The 27,102-nt window shown below is 44.3% G+C and overlaps 1 protein-coding gene across 2 annotated transcripts in view; it reads right to left on the bottom strand.

The window, feature by feature from the left end:
• LOC126258345 (long-chain fatty acid transport protein 1-like) overlaps positions 1 to 23,655 on the bottom strand; it is a 375,714-nt gene extending 352,059 nt beyond the window's left edge. For both annotated transcript variants that reach the window (XM_049955635.1, XM_049955636.1), the window contains exon 1: positions 23,400 to 23,655. In XM_049955635.1, coding sequence (XP_049811592.1) covers positions 23,400 to 23,462 — 63 coding nt within the window. In that variant the 5' untranslated portion in view covers positions 23,463 to 23,655. The remainder of the gene's footprint in view (positions 1 to 23,399) is intronic.
• Positions 23,656 to 27,102: the final 3,447 nt, after the last annotated feature.

The following is a 27,102-nucleotide window of genomic DNA, read 5'->3' as shown; positions in this document are numbered from 1 at the left end:
CTGGCGGCTGCCTTCTATAACGAGGGTATTCGAAAGTAGTTATAACGCCACAACAAACGTCTAAGTCGCATCGGCTGGAAGTTGTAGCTAACTGTTTCAAATAAAACAGTTTTGATTTGCACTGTGGTTTCCATTTCGCGATCTATCGTTCCTTACTTTCCGAATAGCCCTCGTAGTGTCCGACCGGACATTCGGCTTCGGCTTCGACCACCTTCAGCCATCTTCGACCAAAAATCCCACCTTCGTCTTCTTCCAAAATATGTCGAAGTTTTGGCTGAAGCCGAAAGTTTCTAGCAAGCGCCGAAAGTGAAATAACTGTTAGAACTGCACATGTGCGATTGACACCCGACCGTTAACCTGCAACAGTCGCGAAGCTTTCACATACTTGGAGCGGACTATAGTACACAGTGTTGCGTCGGTCGGCCGCCATCGCCACTAAATACAAGTTCCTATGCGAATTAGATTATCTGCTTTGGTGTTTTATCATACAATTACGAAATTTTTTGTTTGACCGAGAAGAAGAAGAGAAGATTTAGTTTGTGAAAGCACATAAAAAATTTAAAAAAACCTAAGTATTGTTTTTGCAATATTTATTAAGCTGTTTTCAACAGTATTTCAAGCGTAATTCATTTTTTAATACCTGTTCTTAATGTTATGGTTTCAGGGACAAGTGTCACCATCCCTTGTAAAGTTTTTCTGGTTCGCTGAGCTCGCTCAGTTCTTGGAGCTCGTCGGCAGAACCCAGAATGTTTCGTAGCTCTATAAATAGGTACTGCTGCCAAGGAACGTGATTTGTAGTGTGCGACATTATAATGAACACAAGTTCAGTGAGCAGTAGACATGTGGTGACTGCGATGATTATATCGGTTCTGAGTATTAAAATAATTATTTACATGATTTTCAGTGTCTTACTCATTGGATAATTGTGTCTCAGCACGATTTACTTCTTCTATATTTCATATTCGTTGGTTTAAGATTAGACTATGCAGTTACTTTGCGCGACAGTTTTTTGGAAAGGTTCAATGCTCCAAAATCACTCTGCCTAATCTCTACCAGAAAGTATACAGATCAGTACTGTAAATGCTACCACTTTTTGCGTGACCGGCTCTCGTTCTTCGCAATTGATATTCGCCGGTCTTCGAGATACATCGCACGCAGAGGGACACGTACTGACGCACCAAAACTCCACAATTACTCCTTTTTATTTACACTTCCTTAGTTGTTTTTCAATTTAAGGTCATTCATATTTATGTCTTGCTGTTAGCCCTGACACCAAGGAAACAATGATTTGCGGCGCTTTATGGAACCATAATTTTTGATTTATTGCGACATATGTTCATCACTGTTCTGCAATCGTCAGTAGGCACTATATTCCATTTAATTTTTGAAAATTACGCATTTTTATGTACGGGCTGCTTAAAATATTCTTCTTGTGTCCCTTTACATTTACGTCTTGGAAGGTTAGTTAGTATCTTGCGTCCTTGTTCTCTTTAGAAATGAAGGGTTTTAAGTCATAATACGACACGTCATCTGCAAACTAACGAAAAAATTGTAAGTTTTAAACCAAAGAGCATTTATTTAGATAGAAGTCGGCTTGTATTTGATAAATACGTCTCGTGCTGCGTATTCTACTGCTCTATATACTTGAAGAACCAAAATACGAAGTTCTGTTTTTCTTCATTTTACAACCTTATATGTTAAAGACAGTACATGCTCGGATGTTACACCTTTTATTCAGTCACATCGTTTCAGTAGTATGTGAAACGGCGTATTAGTTCGCCTCACACATTTTCTTTTTGAAAAAAAAAATTATGTATTTTCTTTCAGCATTGCTATTTGTGAGAACGAACAATAAATTCACAAGACGTGCAGGCAGCTCCTGGCACAAAGGGAAGTCCGGAAAAGTAATAACAATAAAAAGTGATATTATTAATAATAGTAAATTTACTTTTCAAATCCCCGAGAAAGTTGAAATATTACAGTAGCTGAAACAGCGCACAAGATTTTCTGCTTTTTGTTCTAGTAAGAACAACTTCGCCGTTGCGAATTGCCTCGCCTTTATTATTAATCTGTATTTTAGTGTAAAACTTGATAAAAAAGTTGTGGTATATCCATTTCGTAGACCACATTCACAGAGGAGAAGCGAACATACGATAGCCCGTGGCAAGGCATCTCAGACCATGATGCTACCCCGCGCGGCTATGAATTTGTCCAAGTGTAATCGTACAAGTACTTTTTTGAGTAAATAAATATTATAATTGACTTTATTTCAAAGTATCTTTATTTCTGACAGGTTGCAAGACAATTTTAATCATCTAGTTAAGTTCTTTGTATTATATTTAAAAAAATCATAGTTCTTATTTACATTTTGCGAATCTTGAACGTAATTTCTTGGCGCTATTAAATCTCCGGTTTCGGCCGAAGGTTAGGATGATAGCTGATTAATCGGCTTTGGCTTCTGCTTCGGCCAGAAATCGATCTTCGGTCGGATACTACCCATATACTGCTGTTGTAAGCCAACATGCTGTGCAGAATGTTCACTACATAACACTCGACCAAGTGCAACAGGCGTGGAACCTCACCCCACAATCTGACATCTGACACCTGTACTACAGAATGCATTTACGTTTACATGCTTGCATTCAACATCCTGGTGGTTACAACGGTTATTGAAATGAAATGTCCTGTGACTGGGGCCTCCTGTCGGATAGACCTCTCGCCTGGTGCAAGTCTTTTGAGTTGACGCCATTTCGGCGACTTGCGCGTCGATGGGGGTAAGATGATGATAATGAGGACAACACAACATCCAGACCCTGAGCGGAGAAAATCTCCGACCCAGCCGGGAATGGAACCCGGGCCCCTTTGCACGGCATTCCGTCGCGTTGACCACGCAGCTATCGGGGCGGACTCAACGGTTATTAATGTACCAGCATTTTGCATTTGCAATGACTTGTCTCGCGCTAACATTAACCTGTAATCTTGCAACGTTAATCACTTAAATCTGTTACTGACACAAATGTGCTCCCTGGCGGAAAAAAATTATTAATGTAGAGTAATGTAATTTATTTGAATGCAGACTATTTCGATGTACGTCTAGCAATATTTTAGTTTTTTAACTGTCTTTTTTCCTGGAATCGGCAAACCTATTTACAAATGGATATAAAAGCACATTTGAAACGTCCCCTTAGAAAAATTATAAATGACTAAGCTCAAACTGACACACAATATTTTTAGCGCAACGCAATCTGACTTTCAATAATCCCTACAAAATAATGGCCCTGACTAACATTAACCTATACCTTTCACAGATCACTTACCTCACAAAAATCTTCGTTACTCGAACTACTGCAATACAGCGAGCGCCACTACTGCCAGCTAAATAAAAGATTCAAACTATTGAAGGCACTAACTACTGATAGGCATAGTTAGCAAATGAAAGATTTTGATAGAGAACAAACAATGTATTTACCTTAATAGTGTTCAAAAGTCATAATATATATAGCAGTTCATGAAGCACAGCCAGTGATTTTCATACAGAGCACTACGTGACGTTACCAATATAAAAACCTAAACAGCCTACTTACACATTTTAACATCACGTGTCCATTCATAAGTTAAAACGAACACAATTTATTTCTACCTAAAATTTTTTATTATCGACCAAAAAATTGAATGGAACAAGCCCCTTGTCTCGACTTATCAACATCACACGCAGTTAAAAGTACAATAAATTTGCAAATCGTGAAAACAGTGGACCTAACCGGACGGAAAGCCGCGCATGTTAGCACGCCACTGCTGGAATTCGAAGGCGCGGAGGGCACGGATCGAGTCTATCCGGCGACCTGACGGCGGATACTGGTGTGCCGACCACCCATGATGGTTTTAGGCTGTTTTCCGCATCCCACTAGGTGAATAGCGGGTTAGTACTCAAGTCCCGCACCACAAGATTCGCAAAAATTTCGAAAGCGTTCGTACTCTTTCACATGGGACAACACTAGACGCAGACGGGTGGAGTTCACAAATTCCGTCTCGTTGGTGAAACAGGTGGTGGTAGGCAGGGCATCATACCACCTTCTACGACTATCATTGCCAAATCCGAACATTAACGCGCCGACCCCGTGTAGGTACACGGTAAAGGCCAGGGAAAGGAAGAAAGAAGAAGAAGATCAAAAGAGTCGAACCCGTACAACTGGCCGGAGGAAAGAGATTCTCTGTCCAACCAATTTTGCCGAAATGTAACCCCGGGATGGCTCGCTATTAAGGCCAACAAAACAGTGCGTAGAATATCGTCGCCGTACTGTTGTCCCTTAAGGGTGCCGCAGATGAAAGCCAAAGGGATTTTGCTATGAAATGGAATGCCATCCCCGAACATATCTCCTGGCTGTTGGGCCGTATGGCGTGAAACAGTACCGACACTGTCCGGGCTGTCTCCACTGTCTTCACTGGTCATCAGGGCTCAGTTAGGAGCAGGACTTACCACTGAAGACAATTCTACTCCAGTCAATGAAATTCCAGGCCGAAGACGTGTCTGGAGATGTCCCAGACAGCTCTGGATACCAATCTGACTGTTGCCTGCCATATGACCCGACAACCAGGAGTGTTGGTCTGGGGTGCCATTTCATTTCATAGCAGGGTCCCTGTGGTTGTCATCCGTGGCACCCTCACTGCACAGCGGTACGTCGACGATATTCTACGCCCCGTTTTGTTGCCCTTAACGGCAAGCCAACCTGTGCTTACATTTCAACAACATAATGCCCGCCCGCACACGTCGAAAGTTTCTGCTGCTTGTCTTCGTAATTGCCAAATCCTGCCTTTGGCAGCAATGTCGCCGGATCTCTCTCCTGTTGTGGACTTATGGAGCATAATGCGCAAGGTTCTCCAACCAACTCGGAATTGTGACGATCTAACGCGCCAGTCGGACAGAATTTGGCACAATATCTCCCGCAAGGGAATCGAACAACTCTGTTAAATAATGCCAGTTGCATAAGGGCCAGAAGTGGACTAACCCATTATTGACTTGCTCAATTTGTGAAGCTCTTTCTCTGAATAAATCATTTATTTGTGTGTACATATGCATCACATGTACCGATTTCGGTCACATTCGAGTAATTCCTTTCTGGTGCGTTTTTTTGTTTTGTTTGTTTTTATTTTTATCTTAGAATGTATTAGTCACCCTCTAAAACTGCACATATGTCTCTCTGGAGCGTTGTAGATGGTGCTGAATTGATCTATGCATCCCTGTGACCCTCGATTGCTGACGTAAGGTATGGCGTTGAAGTGGTGTGTATGCGCTAGTCGGGTGTATGGTGGGTCTACTTGGAGATGTCACCGAATGGCTGGACGAAACGATCGAATTTGTACCTGCCCAAGACAACACCGTAAATAAAGTTGCCTGAATTTTTGGTCGACCAAGGATACTGATAAAGTGTTTACAAGGGATGTTGTACAATTCTCAGCGTAAGAGCAGCAGTCGTAAAATGATTGTAACCTACAGGAACTGGACTTTCAATGAAGATCGATTTGAAGCCAGACAGGAGTTGGTATTGTCATTGTATCCAGGCCCATCTCAACCATTTTCCGAGCGAACATGGCGAAAAGGTCTGCATGCAGTGGACATTTGGAGTCAGGTATATCGCAAAAGATCAGTGCTCAGAGTGGCACGTAGAGCTGCTCGTCTTCAGCGGACCAAACGACGCGGAAACTGAACAGTAGCTGCGAGAGGTAGTGTGCAGTATGGTCCATGTAGTTTAGCCTCAGTGGCGAGGAGTTGCCTTCCCCTCTACATCTTCATGACACCCCCGTCATCCAAGATGCCAACAGCCGTTTTCACGATCTTGGTTTGATGAACTCTCAGGCAGCCTATCATAACTCCACTGGCCTGCTAAACCTCCCGATCTTAATACTACACAATTCATATGCGACTATTTCGAAAAGCGGGTGAAGCGCAGCAATCAACATTCCAGCAATTCGACAGATCTGAGATACCTAATCATCAGTGGCTTCAGCTCCATATCGCATACTGGAAGATACTTGTTGGCTCCCTTCGTCGCCGAAGTGGGCCTGACCAATTTTTATCCTGTGTCCTTATGTTGTCTGACTGCTATCGGGTATTTTTCCTTGATTTTGTACTTCCGGAAGTTTAAGTGAACAAATAAACGCGCTCGTATGAAATACTACGAGAGAGACGGTCCACCGTACAGAGCCCACTGCAAATAAAGCTCTTCCTGAACCGACGCACGTTTATACAGTAGTGCGTTGCAGCAAGAATCGCCCACTGGCCTTTCTGAGACGCGCCAATCGACTTCCAGTCTGTTGCTATAAAACGGCACCTACATTTCCATGTGACGTAATTAATATCGTATGCTAAGTCTCACGTACTTTCACTGATTATAAGTGATTCCAGGTGGATCGTGCGCTGTTAGAACTGCAGGTTTAGTAGAGCGGCCATTTGGAAACGCTTCCAGCTCTTCGTAATAGCTTCGCGCACGCCTGTGTCGCTAATGGTCACTCATTAATGAGCAGCGAATTTCCACTGCTCCAGCAATAATAGCTATGCAGCGTCCCCAGCAACAAGCGTTAGCTGTCTGAGACTTAACAGAGCACGCGGCATCGCTGAAGCCATCTGTACGGCAGTCTCCATTTCGAAAAATTCGTAGTGGTAACCAACAGAGCGATCATCGGTACTTATGCGCTGGAAATATCGGCACTAGGTGGTTGCTTTGAGTTGGATAACTCAGTGCGTCAAGGTTAGAACACGTACGCAACCGATACTCATTTTATTATATGGCTTTTCTGAAGTTGGAATCAGTTATTGTAACTTAACAATTTAACGACTGTGTGCAGAAGTAGAGCAGGAAACTGTGTTTAAATATTTGCGCAGTTTAGTGCAAAGGAGATGCATCCGCTTACTTTTGCTAAAGAGAAATTTCTTATGCCAACGGTCCGCTTTGACCAGTAACGTCACTTCTTGATGCGCATTTTGAATTGCATTATTTTACTGCGCCACTTGTTTTAGTTGATTTCGAAAGAGACTATATTTTTAATCTCTGTTGTGCAAGAGAAACAAAATACTATCCCTTCAGTATTGGAGGAAACTATAATATTTAGTCGATTTATCAGTGTATTTGTCTTTCTACATCTACATGACTACTCTGCAATTCACATTTAAGTGCTTGGCAGAGGGTTCATCGAACCACACTCATACTATCTCTCTACCATTCCACTCCCGAACAGCGCGCGGGAAAAACGAACACCTAAACCTTTCTGTTCGAGCTCTGATTTCTCTTATTTTATTTTGATGATCATTCCTACCTTGGCACTGTTTCAACGTTAACTTAATAGTGGAAGTAGCGGGTGAGTTTTGCCGTTTACGTAGCGAAATAACTGATGATGGCGGTAGTAGAAAGAATATAAATGGCGGACTGGCAATAGCAAGAAAATCATTTCTGAAAAAGATAAATTTTTTAGCATATAATATAAATTTAAATATCGGGGAGTCTTTTTTGAAGGTATTTGTGTGGAGTGTAGCGTTGTGTGGAAGGGAAAATTGGTTGCTGTCGTTCATTAGAAGATGTCTGACTGGCCTTGATTCAGCTGCGATAGTTCCTTCACGTTTTCACTTGGGCGTCTTTAGAAGGGGTAATATTTCCCGATGGATTTGTTCAAAGTCACTGAGCTCTGTTGGTCGATACACTCTGCTGTTGCTCCTTCGCTACTGACCACACGATACTCCTCGGCTACTTTCATACTGGCGGATCCACCTCTCGTGACATCTAGTAGCCAGTTCCGAGCTACATACGAGTGTCCGTATACTTTTGATCAGACAGTGTGTGTTTCGGATAGGTGCTGATAGTAAAGGACGGGCCACTGATATTCCAAACTGAAACACCTTGAGATAACCGACTTAACTAACTCACTTGTGTCCCTTGACAGAATCACGGCATAATAGTCGGTCATCAGTAGCGCTACCTTACAGTGTGTTACCTCATGCAACAACAAGAAAGCTTTCGTTGAAAGTAGCAAAGCAGGAGAGAATCACGACTGCCTGTTTAGAAAATTAGATGCTTAGTTTCGCTATGTGGGCGGCCACGTTCCGCAGGAGGCTTTTGCCAGAGAAAGCGACCTCAATGCGAATGCGGCGACCTGTGGCTCCCAGCGAAAGACTGTCATCCGCAACGAAAGGTGCCACCGAATCTCCAGGGGCGCCCTTATTGACCGTAAGTACTGTACAGAGTCGATTATTCAAACTAATGGGGGACACAGGTGTCATGAAAACTGGGCTGTCCGGATATATTTTTATTTGCCAATTTATCAATAAAAACTACATATATTTATAATAACATGAATCTCTTTCATTAATACGAAGGTAAGTACAGTAGGAATGTATATAGTGTAGCCTACTAAACAAAAAATATGCATTTTGCATGTGCAGTACATAAGTATAGAATTAATGCTGGAAATAGTATTTAATTTTGGCCTGTCTAAGTAAGCCAACCCGCTTACGAGCAGCTAAGCCATTCACTTTTTTCAAGGGAGACTTCTGATACTGATCGTTTTCGTTTTGAGCTTCAAACCAACGCAAGGCATTGTCTAAACGTGCAATTGCTTCAGACGGAGTCATTAAACACACATAAAAATATGAGGGTTGGAACTTAAATAGTGGCAACTATTTATTCACAACCGATACAAAAGAGTTACATGTTTGCACCTGTTACTGTCCTTCAAAGTAGTCACTAACGTTGTGTAGAGCCGGTTGCCAGCGATGTGGAAGGCGTGGTATACCGTTAGGAAAGCCTGTTCTGTTGATGGTGCGAATGGAGCGGTGTGCTGCCTGTCGAATCTCTGAAACAGTTCCTTCATCTTCGGAATCAAATCAAAGTCACAAGGACTTAAGTCCGGGGAGTATGGTGGATGGTACAGTACTTCCCAGTCCCATCGACCAAACAGAGCAGCCACAACTTGCGCTGTATGAGCCCGCGCACTGTCCTGTTAAATGATGGGTGGGTTGCGCAGAAAGCGTCGCCGCTTCTTTCGCAAAGACCGTCAATGCACGGTACTATTGTTCGTTTTTGGCTCAAAAAATGGCTCTGAGCACTATGGAACTTAACATCTGAGGTCATCAGTCCCCTAGAACCGTAGCGGTCGCGCGGTTCCAGACTGAAGCGCCTAGAACCGCTCGGCCACACGGCCGGCTGTTCGTTCTTGGAGTATCACCTGCGACTAGCTGTAGCATCCACCATACTTCCCGGACTTAGGTCCTTGTGACTTTGGTTTGATTCCGAAGATGAAGGAATCACTTCGTGGCATTCGCTTCAGAACTGTTCCAGAGATTCGACAGGCAGTAGACCGCTCCATTCGCACCATCAACAGAACAGGCTCTGCTAACGGTAAACTACGCCTTCCAAATCGCTGGCAACGGGTTATACACAACGCTGGTGACTACTGTGAAGTACAGTAACAGGTGCAAACATGTGACACTTTTGTATCGGTTGTGAATAAATAGTTGCCACTATTTAAGTTCCAACCCTCGTAGTTTTGCATCACCCCGGTTCCCAGAACTCCTGAAGATAGGCGTTGACTGTGGATATGTTATCACAGACACAGTCCCTTTGACTGTTCAGAGATGTCACTAAACCCGCCCAAAAGATGTAAACAAACGTGTATGAGCAGCGCATATTAGACGGAGGGGATCCGACAGCCGGTCACTTTCAGTCATTCGACTAGGAAGGAGGTACACGGCTCGTGTTGTCTGTAATTCAACCATGCCTAGACGGTCAATACCGCGGTTCGATCGCGTCCGCATTGTTAGTTTGTGCCAGGAAGGGCTCTCAACAAGGGAAGTGTCCAGGCCTCTCGGATTGAACCAAAGCGATGTTGTTCGGACATGGAGGAGATAAACAGAGACAGGAACAGTCGATGACATGCTTCGTTCATGCCGCCCAAGGGCTACTACTGCAGTGGATGACCGCTACCTACGGATTATGGCTCAGAGGAACCCTGACAGCAATGCCACCATGTTGAATAATGCTTTTGGTGCAGCCACAGGACGTCGTGTTACTACTCAAACTGTGCGCAATAGGCTACATGATGCGCAAGTTCTCCCACGACGTTCATGGCGAGGTCCGGTCAGGCTGAACGCCTTTGACACACTGTCCAGCGAATGCAGCAAGGTGGAGGTTCCTTGCTGTTTTGGGGTGGCAGTATGTGGGGCCGACGTACGCCGGTGGTGGTCATGGTAGGCGCCGTAACGGCTGTACGATACGTGAATGCCATCCTCCGACCGAGAGTGCAACGATATCGGCAGCATATTGGCGAGGCTTTCGCCTTCATGGACGAGAATTCGCGCCCCCATCGTGCACATCTAGTGAATGGCTTCCTTCAGGATAACGACATCGCTCGACTAGAGTGGCCAGCATGTTCTCCAGACATGAACCCTGTCGAACATGCCTGGGATACATTGAAAAGGGCTGTTTACGGACGACGTGACCCACCAACCGCTCTGAGGCATCTACCCCGATTCGCCGTTGAGGAGTGGGACAATCGGGGCCAACAGTGCCTTGATGAACTTGTGGATAGTATGCCATGACGAATACAGGCCTACATCAATGCAAGAAGACGTGCTATTGGGTATTAGAGGTACCGGTGTGTACAGCAGTCTGGACCACCACCTCTGAAGGTCTCGCTGTATGGTACAATATGCAATGTGTGGTTTTCATGGGCAATAAAAATGGCGGAAATGATGTTTATGTTGACCTTTATTCCAATTCTCTGTACAGGTTCAGGAACTCTCGGAACCGAAGTGATGCAAAACTTTTTTTGATGTGTGTATTTTGATCTTCATTTTCTGAACCACTAGCTGATGAGATGCTGGTGCCGTCAGCTTTACAGTGACGAGCTTTTTAATTTCGCTATCCTGCGTGATTTGGTGCCCAGAGCTGCGTCGTCGACACTCGTCCATTTTTTAGCGTCGTCTTCATCACATTCGTGGCAATTGAGTTCATTCTGTTCATTATTTTCAGTTAGACTTTGAGAACTTTCCGCTATACGCAACATTTTACTGCAGGCTTTTTTTTTCAAACTCTGTTCCTGTACACCAGCCTAAGCTGCTCCGATAATGTAGAACGATCTTTCAAAAGAACATTTTTGTGATTTCTTAACAGACTTTCTTCTCCATCCTCTTCTTACGTAACAACTATTTTCTGTAATACTGTTTGTAAGTCTCAGTAAGACTTGATTCATGGGCTATAACAAGGGGGCTACATTAGGTGGAAGAAACATCACTTTTATGAAATAGGTTTTTTTTTTTTTTTCGTTTAAGATATCACATGATGGATGAGTTGGTTGTTTGTCAAGAAGCAGTAATGTTTCCTTCCTTTTGCCATTCTTCAACTGTTGAGCTTGTACAGAAGGTGCAAAACTTCCATAAACCATTCCGTAAAAATCGTACTATTCATCGAGGCGCTCTTTTGTGAAGTGTAAAGAACAGGTATCGCCGACATATTAACGTGTTTGAAACAACACGGTTTCTTACATTTCCCAGTGACGAGCATAGGCAGTCGGTGGCTCTCACTAGCGTCAGCACAAACTAAAGCAGTAATACGATCCTTGCGTATTTTAGGACCAGCTGTTGCTTTTCCGGTTGAACACAGTTTCGTCAGCATTGTAAACGTTTTCGAGAGCATTATCCTCTTCCTTAAAACGTTCCTTAGTTTGATTTTGAAAGAATCAGTGCTGAAGAAAGAGCAGACAATTTTTGTTCTTGTATTTCAATCTCTCGAATATTGCGTCTTGAGTTAAAGCATTTTAACGAGTCTGTGGTTGCTTTAAATTTCGACGGCCCTACAAGATTTTCATTAAAATGAACTGCTTTTTCTCATCGAATGGGATTAGAGATGGGTTCTTCTTGTGATATTTTTTGTGTAAACCACTTGTAAACAGCATCATCCGTTTTCGTGGCGAGCTTCATAGTTTTACGATTTGCAGATCCCAGGGAAGAATCAAGCTTATTGTTAGATATAAAATTTGTGATGCTCGTCTTTTTTTTTAATATCCTTGACTGTCGATTTATGAACTTTGTATTCATCAGATAACTTGGTTGTGGATTCACCTCCTCTGAACTTCAATAATCTCGTATTTATCTGTCACAGAAAGGACAGCATATTTATGTTTAAGCATTTTATATCGCAGTCTACGCTGAAAAGTTGACACAAATGATTGTAACATAGCGCAGACAGTCGAACAGTTACTTTCGGACAACGAGTAACTGTGGAGAGGGCCACAGGATGGTGGGGGGGGGGGGGGGGGTGCTTGCGCGAGCGAGTAAACAGTTCGGTTAAGCGGGCGTTCGGATAATAGACGCAGTACTGTACCTGACCCATGGAACGTAGCGACAGCTATAATCTATGCTAAGTAATACTAAGCTATTTTTCTACAAAATGTATCCTACACGCCACAGTTTTTGATGGAGGGAGGCGGAATGGTATTAAAATCTCGTCAGGGAACTCTTCACAATTACATTACTCACCGACTGTGGCGCTACTGTGGCCAAACTGAGAACTACGACTCAGTATAAAGGCTAGTGTAGTGCGATCAGACGTCACTTCAATTTCAGATTGTGAACCGTAAACATCATCTGACGAAAGTAAGTTATTCTTTAGCGAAAAAAAAAAATGGTTCAAATGGCTCTGAGCACTATGGGACTTAACGTCTATGGTCATGAGTCCCCTAGAACTTAGAACTACTTAAACCTAACTAACCTAAGGACAGCACACAACACCCAGCCATCACGAGGCAGAGAAAATCCCTGACCCCGCCGGGAATCGAACCCGGGAACCCGGGCGTGGGAAGCGAGAACGCTACCGCACGACCACGAGAGGCGGGCTTTAGCGAAACATAGCTCACTATCCGCCTACAGAGATTGTTGATACGATGTTAATTTTAGGTGAATGCCATAACAACTACGCTGCAGCTGCACAATGGTATGCAGATCGTTTCCCAAACAGACGACATCCAACCGAAAACTTTATTCGAAATTGCACTCAACGAGCTCGAAATGGATACATGCACCGTCCACCTCGTCATCGCGAATACAATGAAAATGACGCTCGTACCCTTACCGTTCTCGCCTGTGTTCAACTGTATCCCGAAATTAGTAGTCGTGCGATTCAGGCACAAACTGGAATACCGAAATCAACTGTTTTGGGGATTTTGAAGGCACATATCATGCGTATCACACCGACACACGCATTAACGCCGAAAGCTCTGCAAATAAGCGTGTATTTCTGCCAATGGTCCTTGGAAATGATAAGAGGTGACAATGATTTTTTTTAGATACGTTATGTTCACCGATGAAGTCACATTCAAAAACAATGGCGAATTAAATCGTCTTGATTGTCATTATAGGTCCCCTGTCAATCCACACTGGCACAGCCCCATTGACAATCAACACAAATGGTCTGGTGTGGAATTTTAAACTGTTACTTGATAGGACCGTATTTTTCGACTGAAATGTTACTGCGGAATCTTATTTACAACGTCTCCGCGATGATTTGTTGGAGCTAATGGAATGTGGTTTCAACAGGACGGAGAAGCTCCCCATTATGCTAAAAATGTGCGGAACGTTTTAAATTTACGGTACCCTGGTCGGTGGATAGGACGCGGCGGACCAATTCAGTGGCCTCCACGTTCACCAGACCTAACATCTCCTGACTTTTTCTTGTGGGGTTATTTAAAAAATATTGTTTATGAAAGACAGCCCACAACCCGAAATGGGTTGTGCTGCTCAAAACTGTGGACAACTTTCGCAGACGACTGACTTTATGCATTGAACCAAATGGGGATAATTCTGAACAATTTCTTCGTGGCTAATTTCATTAATTAATCACCACAAATTATGAGGGGCAAGGGCACTCACACTAATGAAGCACCCCAATATGTGAGAGGCAAGGGGACTCACACTAATGAAGTACCCCATGGGAACACCATTCTACTACGTCCAAGTCGTTGTTCCTGGGTGACGCTAAAAGTACATAAATAGCTTAATTTGGCGTAACGAAAGAATTGGTGCACATATTTAATCGATTTGATGCGTCTTTTTCAGATAATTCTAAATAAATCAGAGTTCTTACCCAATTTAACTTTTTTCTCGATTTCAGCGCCATCTTTCAATGGTTTAAAAAATGTTTCAGACAAAACTTAAGTTGCGCCCCGCTACACCCAAGGGGGTTGATGTCCCCCTTTGAGCTTACGAACTTGTCTTACCCACTATTTTTACCCGATGTATAGTTTTCGAGATAACCTTCTCCGAAACTTCAGATCGACCACCCTGTAGATAGACTCGCATCGAACGCGCGTGACGGGTAAACATTAACAGGTTGGAACATCGGCCAGTCTGACTGTGGTTCTTAGGAGCTTTCCGACACCCGTTTTAAGCAAATGCCGGGCTTGTCCTCGAGTTTCACCTCAGAGAATACGATACACAAACAGTTAAAATACGATAACCAAACAAAGCAAATTTTACAGAACTCACGGGTAGACGGTGGGACGTCGCTCCCTTAGCTTACCTTGATGATTGCGGCGTCAGGATGGTAATCCGGCCACGAAGTTAAATAATAAGATTTGTCAAATCCTGAAGAAGCGATCACCATACTAGACGGAATCAATGCTAGGGAAAAGACAGAAAGAAAGAAAGACAGACAGACAGACAGGCTAGCAGGCAGGCAGATAAGTCAGCATCGCCGGGCGTGATCTACATCTATATACATATTCCACATGTCAGCATACAGTGCGTGGCGGAGGGTACCACTCATTCACTTTCTTGTTCCACTTGCAAATAGGGCGAGGGGAAAACTACTGCCTCTATGCTTCCGTACGACCTCTGAAATCTCTTACCTTGTCTTCGCAATTCTTACACGTGATGTACGATGGCGGCAGTCTGTCGCAAATACAGGTTCTCCAAACTTACTAGACAAAATTTCGCGAAAAGAACGTCTTGTTTCTTCAGGGATTCTTATTTGAGATTGAGAAGCATTTCCACAATACTCGCATTTTAATCTAACCTGCCGGTAACATATCTAGAAGCACGCCTCCAAGTTGCTTCTATGTCTTGCGTTAGTGTTTATTTATTTATCGGTTCATTCTTTAGATAAACTTCGGCGCGTAAGGCACAGTTTTAATCTATGCATGGTGTTAAGGTAAAATCTTGTAAAACTAACTCTTCAGTGAGATAAATGATACATGAGTATAAAGCACATGTGATGAATACTTACTGTTATGTTTCGGTAAGCTTTACATACTATATACATGTTGCTGCAATACAAAATGCTAATTTTGTAATTGTGAAATAGCATCTCTTGAATTCGTATTTTATAGCTTTAACTTGTAGTATTGCAGTTTAGGAAACCCTTGTTCATGTATATGTACATGACGATAAAAACGAAAGCAACGTATTCCACCACTTCTCGGGTTACACGTTTATTTCCGTAAGCTTTCGAAGAGAGCTGGTGGCACTTGAGACCCCTCTTCGGCATAGGCTGTACTGCATTTGACTTTCACTTTCTCAAAAGTCCTAAATTTGGTAAGTGAGTTTCTTCGTTTATCGACTTATATGTGTATATAGCACTTCTCATTCTTGTGTTATTCTTACTCTTAATTACGTGATGTGACATTCGCAGCAGCGGAAACATGCCAATAATCCCGTAAAGTTGTGAAGACGGTATCACTGGCAAAAGTTGATAATCACCTCTGACTCATTTCAAGAAGTAATTTCATTATTAATTCGAGATCTAACGTTTATTTAGGGATCAGTTTCTCGTGTATTAAGAGCACATGTATTTTTATTAGCGTGCAATCTGTACGCACACACACCCATTTCTGTCGTTTAACTCTGCATATGCGTAGGATACACTTATACCTGAGGCGGGATTAGACTCCCACATTGCCTTTACGAGACGTTTGCGGAGGCCGGCGGAAAGGGAAGTTGGAGTGTGCACATAGAATTGTCGTTTCCTCTCCTGTCCACGAACACTACAGACGCAGCAAGCACTCGCACGCGTTTTAAAATCCGTTTTTCCATAACCCGATTTCGCTTTACCGCTTCCGATTAGTCATGTAGGCACTACAGTACCGATTCTGAAAATACGAGCTGGCTGTCGGATTTTAGTTCACACAGTCGATTTCCGCTGCGTGTAAACCTCTACAGAATTTCAGTCGTGATTGAAAAGGAAAGTTACTACTTGCTTTTAGCTGTTGTGGTCGATATGGTGTAGAATTAAGTAAAAGAAGAAGTTGTTTGTTTCCTTTATTTAATTGAATAGGAACACATTTTTATGTTTATTAGATGGAGAAAGATACGTAACTGTTGGGCAACAACGCTGTATACTACACAACTGGCTAAGCCGTGTACTACCTTTAACTCAATGGCTGGTGATAAAACAATCGCTAATTGTGTGTACAGAAATAAGAACGTGTCTTCTTACGTTTGTAAAAATTAGAGTACATTAGTGTCCCAGCAATCATCACTTTGCACTTTTCTTCTCAGCGTTCGTGATCTAGGTGTTAACTAACCGGACTCCCACTATATGTATGCAGATTATAAATTGAAACAGTTTTGATTGGAGCAATCGGACATGGGTAAGTATTGGTTAAAGTGTGAGCACGCTTCATACGAAACCAAACCGTGTTGCCAAAACGAAATAGTGGTCCTTTTTTTTACGGATAGGAAAGTTCTTCGATTTTAGGTCAAAAAGATTGCTTTGAAAGGAAAACAGTTCATAACATTTACTTCGGTTATGGAGTTCATACATGCCTCCGCAGCCGACGTCGCTAGTGCACGCTTGTGCGCTGGCGCTCGTTCGGAGGTAAGACGGTTCGAATCCCGGCAGTGGAAAAATTTTGACAGCTGGTATTTGGCGGGAAAGGGAAGGAGAGGTGGTGGACTTAAGTTCCTGATCACCAGACTTTGCACCAACGCCCTGGATTAAATTGCAGATCTGTCCGCAGTGTCTCATGAAGCGGGGGCATGGGACACTGTTGACGAAGATCCGTCCGTCGGATGTGGACGTTGAACTGGGAGGCGCTCTTGGTGCAGGAGTAAGCTGAGTGCCGGCAGCGTGTGCGTCCTCTCCCCTCCGTTCATCCATAACAACACAAACCCAGCACTACACTGTGCAGAAAACAACAAGTCACAGATATACATTTAACACCTTGTAACAGGTCGGAGGGAGACAAAACCACCTCCACTAGGTCTTGCCTAGAACCACGATGCAACATTCTTGTATCTGTTTCCCTACGCTCATTCACCTTGTACGGGACTATTTTGGCTTTCGATTGAGTTCATAAGTTACACACTTTCTAATAATAGCTAGACTCAACCACGCTCATATTAGCAGCTACACTGAAATCTGCCATTGCTATATTGCTTTTCGAACTTAAAATATCCTCTGTAACAATTCACGGTGGCTTAATAATTGTTAAATGATAAAATAGCTTATCCTGGATGCTACTAACAAGGGAACCTCCCCATCGCACCCCCTCCAGATTTAGTTATAAGTTGGCACAGTGGATAGGCCTTGATAAACTGAACACAGATCAATTGAGAAAACAGGAAGAAGTTGTGTGGATCTGTGGGAAAATAAGCAAAATATACAAACTGGGTAGCCCATGGGCCACATAGGCAACATCATGGACAATGTGAACTCAGGAGCGCCGTGGTCTCGTGGTAGCGTGAGCAGCTGCAGAACGAGAGGTCCTTGGTTCAAGTCTTCCCTCTAGTGAGAATTTTACTTTCTTTATTTTTGCATAGTTATTATCTGTCCGTTCGTTCATTGACGTCTCTGTAATAAGTTTAGTGTCTGTGTTTTGCGATCGCATCGCAAAACCGTGCGATTAGTAGACGAAAGGACGTGCCTCTCCAATGGGAACCGAAAACATTTGATCGCTAGGTCATAGGTCAACCGATTCCTCCACGGGAAAACACATCTGATATATTCTATACGACACTGGTAACGGCATGTGCGTCACATGACAGGAATATGTTGTCGACCCACCTAACTTGAACACTTGGCGAATGAGTAAAAAGATTCTTCTACCTTGCCCGATTTAGGTTTTCTTGTGGATGTGATAATCACTCCCAAAAAAGTGATGAAAACATAAGAGCTTGTCACATAAACTGAAAATAAAAAAATTAAATTTTTCACTCGATGGAAGATTTGAACCAAGGACCTCTCGTTCCGCAGCTGCTCACGTTACCACGAGACCACGGCGCTCCCGTGTTCCTAGTGTTCTTGATGTTGCCTATCTTCCCATGAACTACTCAGTTTGTGTATTTTGCTTATTTTTTCACAGTTCCACACAACTTCTTCCTGTTTTCTCAATTGATCTGTGTTCAGTTTTTCAAGGCCTATCCACTGTGCCAACTTATAACTAAATCTGAGGGGGGTGCGATGGGGAGGTTCCCTTGTAAGAATGACGACATTGATTTACCTACTTATTTCGCGTCTTATGGGACTTAACTGCTACGCGTGTCGCCACTATCAGTGATTGCAGACCGAGCGTCGCCACACGGCAGGTCTAGAGAGACTCCCTAGCACTCGCCCCAGTTGTACAGCCGACTTTGCTAGCGATGGTTCAATGCCTACTTACGTTCTCATTTGCCAAGACGATAGTTTAGCATAGCCTTCAGCTACGTCATTTGCTACGACCTAGCAAGGCGCCATTATCAGTTACTATTGATATTGTGAATCATGTACCGTCAAAACCGACATTCATCATTAATGGATTAAAGTTAAGTATGAAACTAATTACGTCCGCTTTCTGAATTCTAATTCCTTGTCATGCTCCAGACCTCAAGTCAGTATAGTCCTTCCCTCCTCACGCCAGCCTGCTGAGCTAAAACGCGTGCATTGCGGCCTCCTCTAGTAACACGGTGTTGGCTCTTCAGCCAACACAACACTTGATCACGGTATTTGTTCTCTGCACCAGATATTGCAGGTAATGAATCGACTGTGTTCGAAATAGAAAAGAATAAGTATTCCACCAGCTACGTCCGTTCTTCTAAATTCTAATTTCCTTGTCATGTTCCAGACCTCACGCCAGCCTGCGTGAGCTAAAACGCGTGCATTTCGGCCTCCTTTAGTAAAACGGTGTTGGCTCTCTTGCCAACCACAACAAAAAGTATATGAGCGGAGCAGACACGGACCGGGGATCACCATAGCGAAGATGTGGGCTGCAAATGGGTAAATCCATTTACATAAGCGACGTTGACGAAGGGCAGATTATTATTACACAGAGCCTGGGAACGAGTTTCTCGAAAACGGCGAAGCTCGCCGAATGTTTACGTGCTACCGTCTTGATCATTTACGGAGATACACGGCGGCTGTGGCCGAGCGGCTCTAGGCGCTTCAGTCCGGAACTGCGCTACTGCTACGGTCGCAGGTTCGAATCCTGCCTCGGGCATGGATATGTGTGATGTCCTTAGGTTAATTAGGTTTAAGTAGTTCTAAGTCTAGGGGACTGATAACCTCAGATTTTAAGTCCCATAGTGCTTAGAGCCATTTGAACCATTTTGAACGGAAAGAGATAAAAGGACAATGAAACTACCACTAAGCGCTAAATGGTTGCACTTCCACGACTCTTCACAGAATGTGGGGCACGACTCTTCACAGATTGTGGGGTCCGGAGGCTTGTCTGCGCGGTAAAGTAGGAGGTGGTAATCTGTGGCAGCTTTGCTGAAAGAGCACAATGATGAGGCATGCACAAGAGTTTCGGAGCACACCGATCATTGTACGTTTTTGAACATGGAGCTCCGCAGCGAACCACCCCAACGTGTTCACACGTTGATCCAATGACAGCGTCAGTTACGGTTGTAGTGGACACGGGACCATAGGGATTCGACCGTCGATCAGTGGAAACGTGTCGGCTCTTTAGGTGACATTTTTGCTAAGCTGGGTCGATGGTCGTCTCCACAAACACCGTCATCGAGGTGAACGTCAGCTCGAAAGGTGCAGCGCGCCACTGACACAGGCTGGTGGGAGCAGTTTTACGCTATGGGAGACATTCTCCCTCGCTTGCGTGGAACCTGTGGTAGTAATCGAAGATACGCTGACAGCTGCGAACCACCTGCAACCCTTGATGCTTGATGTCTTCCCTGACAGGGATGACATATTTCAGCACTATAACTGTCCGTGTCTCGGAGCCAGAACCGTGCTGCAGTGGTTTGAGGAGCATTATAGTGAACTCACGTTGATGTCTCGGCAACCAAATTAGCCTGATGTGCATCCTATGCAACTCACCTGGGAGGCTATTGGGCGCCATCACCGCTTACGGAAATCAGCGGCCCGTCATTTACGGGAATTGCATGACCTGTGCGTACACATCTGACGCCACATATGTCCAAAAAGCTACCAACAAACTGTCGGATCCCTGATACGTAGGATCAGCGATGTATTTCGTTCCAAAGACGGACACACAAGCTATCAAGCTGGTGGTCATCATGTTTTGCTTCATCAGTGTACATGTGTAATCTATAATGAACATATGAGATTCCAACAACGGATACCAATAATATTCTGTATGCAGCCACCTTGGAAAAGTGGTTCAGCTACCTAAATATAAGTGAATTTAATGTAGGTAAAATAAAAAGTTAATACTATTGTGCAGTGGATCAGGTGTATGGCAGAGTATTGTTTTTTTGACTGACTGCCTGTTCGGTACAAATTTTGCAACTGACTTCTATCTTCAAGTGGCTCTGAGCACTATGGAACTTAACTGCTGAGGTCATCAGTCCCCTAGAACTTAGAACTACTTAAACCTAACTAACCTAAGGACATTACACACATGCACGCCCGAGGCAGGATTCGAACCTGCGACCGTAGCGGTCGCGCGGTTCCAGACTGTAGCGCCTAGAACCGCTTGGTCACACAGGCCGGCACTTCTATCTTCCCGATGAGCTAGAGTCTTGAAACTTTCCACATAGCTCAGAATTGGTTGACAACGCAATAATAACTCGCTTTCTTATCTGGTGTGTGACAGGCGGTACTTCGTGTATTACTGCTGCTTCCCCCTGTTTCCTGTTCGAGTCGCGAATGTGTCGCGTAAGAACGATTGCTAGTAAGTGATCGTGGAGCTTCATTCTCTCTGACTTTTACCTTCATGGTCTTTTCACGGATAAACGTAGGAAGAAGCTGGAGAGAAACTGAAATAAACTTGAAATTTACCGAATGAATCTACTGTAATCTCATCATATGTTTGAAATACCTTGTAAAATTTCACAAAACTAAAAAGCTGAATATGACGATTTAAATCAGAAACTTCGTAATATAACACGTTTTTGAAACGGACTAAGAAGGATAAAACCATTTCTCCTATCCTCATATAGATTACTAACCCCATACTATTAGTCCTTAGAATGCGTGCTTGTGAATTTTAAATAATTATGACAATACTTGTAAAATTTAAAACGAAAAACACTGTGCATGCAATTGATAATAGTAAGAAGTCCAGAGAATATCTGTCGTTGAGGTAAATCACACACCAGTTCATATGGTTAGTAAGTTAGGTGAATTAGTTACGCGTCTCTCACCTACTGCATGCGACCCACGTTTTTTGTTTTAAATTTTGCAAGTATTGTTATAGTTATTAAAAAATCAAAAGCCAGATTTTCAGGACGATCGGTATGGGGTTAGGAATCTGCATGGGGCTAGGAGAAATTATTTCATACTTTTAGTCGGTTTTAAAAACGTGTTGCATGATAAATTTTTCTATTTCAATAATTATTTTGTGATGCACTTGAAAATGGGCCTTGGCCAAGTTAGTAGAGCGAAATAAAACGTTTTAAAATACATCTCTGTGGAAGTGTGGCTTTCCTCACTGTTGATATCGATACTATGCTTCCGATATTATTTAGTTACCGAAATAATTTTAGGTATTGGTATACTCTATGAACCGAACTCCATCGACAAAGTTACGGCAGTTTTTCAGGAATATTTTCTGAGTATTGTGGTATCAGAAACTCGTTGTTCCTGTTGGCGCTTCACACATTAGTTGCATTTCGTTTGATTTTTTACCCCAGTTTATCTCCGTATCTATACTGCACTGAAAATACTTGCACAACGGAGAAAAAGTCGATGGTATGTGCTGTGTGTCTTGTTCGGGAGCAAAATTGTTCCATGCACTCACGGTACTTGGTCTTGACAATGCTAGTGCCTACTTTACTCTTCGCTCTCAAGCTTACATTCAGTACTACTCGTTTCTGTCTCGAGTTTCACTTTTCCGGCAGTATTAATGGAGCGTTAACAGTGATGCAGTGGAAAACTGGAACATTTCCACCTGAACTATTCCCAAAGGGACTGTAACCACATCGCCGGCCGGAGTGGCCGAGCGGTTCTAGGCGCTACAGTCTGGAACCGCGCGACCGTTACGGTCGCAGGTTCGAAACCTGCCTCGGGCATGGATGTGTGTGATGTCCTTAGGTTAGTTAGGTTTAAGTAGTTCTAAGTTCTAGGGGACTGACGACCTCAGATGTTAAGTCCCATAGTGCTCAGAGCCATTTGAACCATTTGAACTGTAACCACATCACAGCACTTTCACGGACGATTGCTGCTACACTACTCTTCACTTTTTGTTGCACGTTTTCGAGACTGTGTAGGCCTATTCCTGGCTGTTTCGCTGTTGCGAAGATATATTAAAAGAAACGAAGATAACTGGCGTAAATAGGTGAATAAATAATAAATACACTACTAGTCGATTACTGTATCGATGATATTGCAGCTGTGTCAGAGACCGACAAGGGCTCGGAAGAGCATTTGAATGAAATGGGTAGCGTATTGAAAAGAGGTTTACATGAACATCCACAAAAGTAAAACACAGTTAAGGGAACATAGTTGATTTGGAATAGGCATGTTGAGCTACTTGGGTTGGGAGATGAGACGCTAACAGCAGTAGAGGAGTTTTGTTACTTGGGCAGCAAAATTACTGACGATTGTCGAAATAGAAAGGTTATAACATACAGACGGTTAAAGGTAAGAACAGCTTTTGTGAAAAAGAGAAACTTCTTAACAACTAATGGTTCAAATGGTTCTGAGCACTATGGTACTTAACTTCTAAGGTCATCAGTCCCCTAGAACTTAGAACTATTTAAACCTAACTAACCTAAGGGCATCACACACATCCATGTCCGACGCAGGATTCGAACCTGCGACCGTAGCGATCGCGCGGTTAAGAACTAATGTAAATTTAAATTTTAGGAAGTGTTTTCAGAAGTTTTTTTTGGAGATAACGAGTCTGTTATACGATAATCGCTGAAAATATCCCCGAAAAAATCTCCCAAGTGTTATCGGTGGAGTTCTGGTTCGAAAAATCGTACCGAATCCGGTGTCGGGAAGTCGCTAGTTAGGAGGACTGACCTGTGGTTGTGGCGGCTGCTTGACGTTGCCGTTGCGGACGTCGTCCTCGTGCGGCGCCGTCATGCTGGCGTGTGTCGCGGTGCTCCACTTGCCGGCTACCTGTAGCGGTAACAACGGCGGGGCTTCCGGCACGTTGCGCCCCCGTAAGCAGAGCACTGCCGTACGGGTGAAGTGTGCTGAGGGAGCGGCCGCTCTTTCCGGTGGGGAACTGAAGTGTGCGGCACGCAGCCGAGACCGCCAGGCACGCAGTCGCTGTCGCCGTCGCCGTCGCTTGTGGCACTCGCGCCTCGCCGACCGCTGGCGTTCGGAGGACTGGCCGTGGCTGCGGCGGCGCCGCGCAGGCTCTCGCCCGCCTCCCCCCCCCCCTCCGCTTTCATTACCTCCCCCCTGCCATCCCTGGCAACCCACGGCTGCGAGTGATTTATAATCGACGCTCCGGTTTGCACGCTATTGCAGACACCGCTCTCCTCACCACTCAACAATACCAGGGTAAACATTTGAGATACAGTGTGTCCTACGAGGAATGGTCAGTATCAGGGATATGATAGTGACCATCATTCGAAGCAAAAAAGTCCCGTAAACATGGCCTCTAAAATGCGTACCTTAAGAGCTAGAGCACTTCTTTGTCTTCGATACTATGCCACAGAAACCGGTATAGGCATGCGTATTCAAATACAGAGATATACATGGTGAAAAGTGAAACTTCCTGACAGATTAAAACTGTGTGCCGGACCGAGACTCGAACTCGGGACCTTTGCCTTTCGCGGGCAAGTGCGCAGGAGAGCTTTTGCAAAGTTTGGAAGGTAGGAGACGGAGGTACTGGCAGAACTAAAGCTGTGAGGACGGGCCTTGAGTCGTGCTTGGGTAGCTCAGTTGGATGCCGGCACGGTAGCTCAGCGTGTTCGCTCAGAGGGTTAGCTGCCCCCTGTAATATAAAAAACTGAGTGACTGGATCAATAATGAACTTCAACGGCCGTCAGGGGACGTCCGCCACGAACAATTACAACGAACTATAACGAACAAAATGAGATTACAAAAAAAAAAAAAAAAAAAAAAAAAAAAGTTGGTAGAGTACTTGCCCGCGAAAGGCAAAGGTCCCGAGTTCGAGTCTCGGTCCGGCACACAGTTTTAATCTGCTAGGAAGTTTCATATCAGCGCACACTCCGCTGCAGAGTGAAAATCTCATTCTGGAGGGTGAAAAGTGTTTAAACCGACAAACCCTGGGAGGTTGTAGGGGACATCAAAACAAATGTTTTTCCCTAATGTCATTTTTTCCTATGAGGATTATTTAAACCAGTGGAGGCCGTATTACGCTCTTCAGTTGTTAGAGGGCGTATTACGCTCTTCAGCTGTAGGCAACTGCTGTCCAACAGTGTAGTAGTGCATTGTCTCTGTTTACTAATGGAGCGATACACCTGGAGTGAGTACACTGATACGGTTGGTGCGTACTACGTAGCGCACCACAACAGACGAGCTGCACAGCAGGTTTATCAACAACAATCGCCTATCCCGCATCATACGACCTTTGATGCTGTGTACCAACGTCTGCGTGAGACCGGGTCATTTAGCAGATTACCTGGACAGGGACGCCGTCGCACGGTAAGAACGCTGCAATTTGAGGAAGCTGTCTTGCAGCATGTGGAGCGGGATCCTTCAATCAGCACTCGTGCAGTTGCACGTAACATGGGGACGAATAAGACGAATGCAAGAACAGTCCTTCGAGAGCAATTGTTACGTCCATTTCACTTACAGCGTGTCCACAACCTGGAACCAGTTGATTATCTACCCAGAGCACAGTTTTCGCAGTGGTACCTGGAACAGTGTGAAATGCATCCTACATTTCCATCCTCTGTATTGTTTAGCGATGAAGTAACGTTCGGGTGTGATGGGGTCTTCAACATGCACAATTCGCATGTTTGGAGTGAGGATAACCCACATGCCACAGTTACTAGCGCTCATCAAGTGCGATTCTTCGTTAATGTGTGGGTCGGTGTTGATGGAGACTGTTTAATTGGGCCGTATCTGCTACCTAGGCCATTAAATGGCAGGCACTATAATAATTTTCGCGCCAGAGCATTGCCAGAATTGCCGGAACACGTCCCGCTCCCTACAAGAAGACGCATGTGGTTCCAACATGACGGGACGCCGGCACATTTCAGTCGTCGTGTGCGTCGATTCCTGGACAGACGGTTCCCAGAAATGTGGATTGGCAGAGGGGCCTTGTACCATGGCCTGCTCGATCCCCAAATACGTCCCCTCTGGACTTTTTTGTGTGGGGAGAGATGCGCAACCTTGTTTACGCAATTTCTGTTGCATCAGAAGAGGATCTGGTTGCCCGGATAGTAGGAGCAGCAGAAACAATTCAAAATACTCCTGGGGTTTTTGCCCGTGTCAGACAGAACATGATCCGACGGTGTAACCTTTGTTTACGTATCAATGGAGACATTTTTGAAAATCTACTGTAATTGAAATTGGATTGCGTTTATGTGTTGTCTCTTGGTCGTAAAAAAATGGAAAAGTGTTTGTTGCTTTAATTAATTTGCTGCCAGAGAAATCTTCCTTTACATCCTTTAAATACTTCTCATGGGAAAAACGACATTAGGGAAAAATATTTGTTTTAATGTCCCCTACAACCTGCCAGAGTTTGTCGGTTTAAATACTTTTCACCCTGTATGAACAGGCATAATACGGCGATGCGGTGGCAACGCCTATACATGACAATAAGTGTCTTGCGTAGTTGCTATATCTTGTCACCGATCACAGGTTGTCAAGATTTAAGTGAGTTTGAACGTGTTACAGTCGGCGCACGAGCGATGGGACGCAGCATCTCCGAGGTAGTGATGAAGTGGGCATTTTCCCGTACGACCATTTCACGAGTGTACAGTCAATATCAGGAATCCGGTAAAACATCAAATCTCCGACTTCGCTGGTGCCGCAAAAACATCCTTGCAAGAACGGGGCCAACGACGACTCGAGAGAATCGTTCAGCGTGACACAAGTGCAACCATTCCGCAAATTGCTGCAGATTTCAGTGCTGCGATATCAACAAGTGTCAGTATGGGCTTTCGGTACCAAAGGCCCACTCGTATACCCTTGGTGACTGCACGACACAGAGCTTTACACATCGCCGGGGCCCGTCAACACCGACAGTCGACTGTTGATCACTGGGAACATGCTGCCTGGTCGGTCGAGTCTCGTTTCAAATTGTATCGAGCGGCTGGACGTGTACCGGTATGGAGACAACCTCATGAATCCGTAGGCCCTGCATGTCAGCAGGGGACTGTTCAAGGTGCTGGAGGCTCTGCAATGGTGTGGGGCGTGTGCAGTTGGAGTGGTATGGGACCCCTGATACGTCTAGTTACCACTCTGACGCGTGACACGGACGTAAGCATCCTATATGATCACCTGCATATATTGTGAATTCAGACGGACTTGGGCAATTCCAGTAGGACAGTGCGACACCTCATACGTCCAGCATTGCTACAGAGTGGCTCCAGGAACCCTCTTCTGTCTTTAAACACTTCAAAAAAAAAATGGCTCTGAGCACTATGGGACTAAACATCTATGGTCATCAGTCCCCTAGAACTTAGAACTACTTAAACCTAACTAACCCAAGGACATCACACAACACCCAGCCATCACGAGGCAAAGAAAATCCCTGACCCCGCCGGGAATCGAACCCGGGAACCCGAGCGTGGAAAGC

Source organism: Schistocerca nitens, chromosome 1 (genome assembly GCF_023898315.1).
Source record: "Schistocerca nitens isolate TAMUIC-IGC-003100 chromosome 1, iqSchNite1.1, whole genome shotgun sequence".
Lineage (NCBI taxonomy): Eukaryota > Metazoa > Arthropoda > Insecta > Orthoptera > Acrididae > Schistocerca > Schistocerca nitens.
The sequence above is the reverse complement of the archived record's forward strand: the minus strand, read 5'-3'. Positions and strand labels throughout refer to the sequence as shown.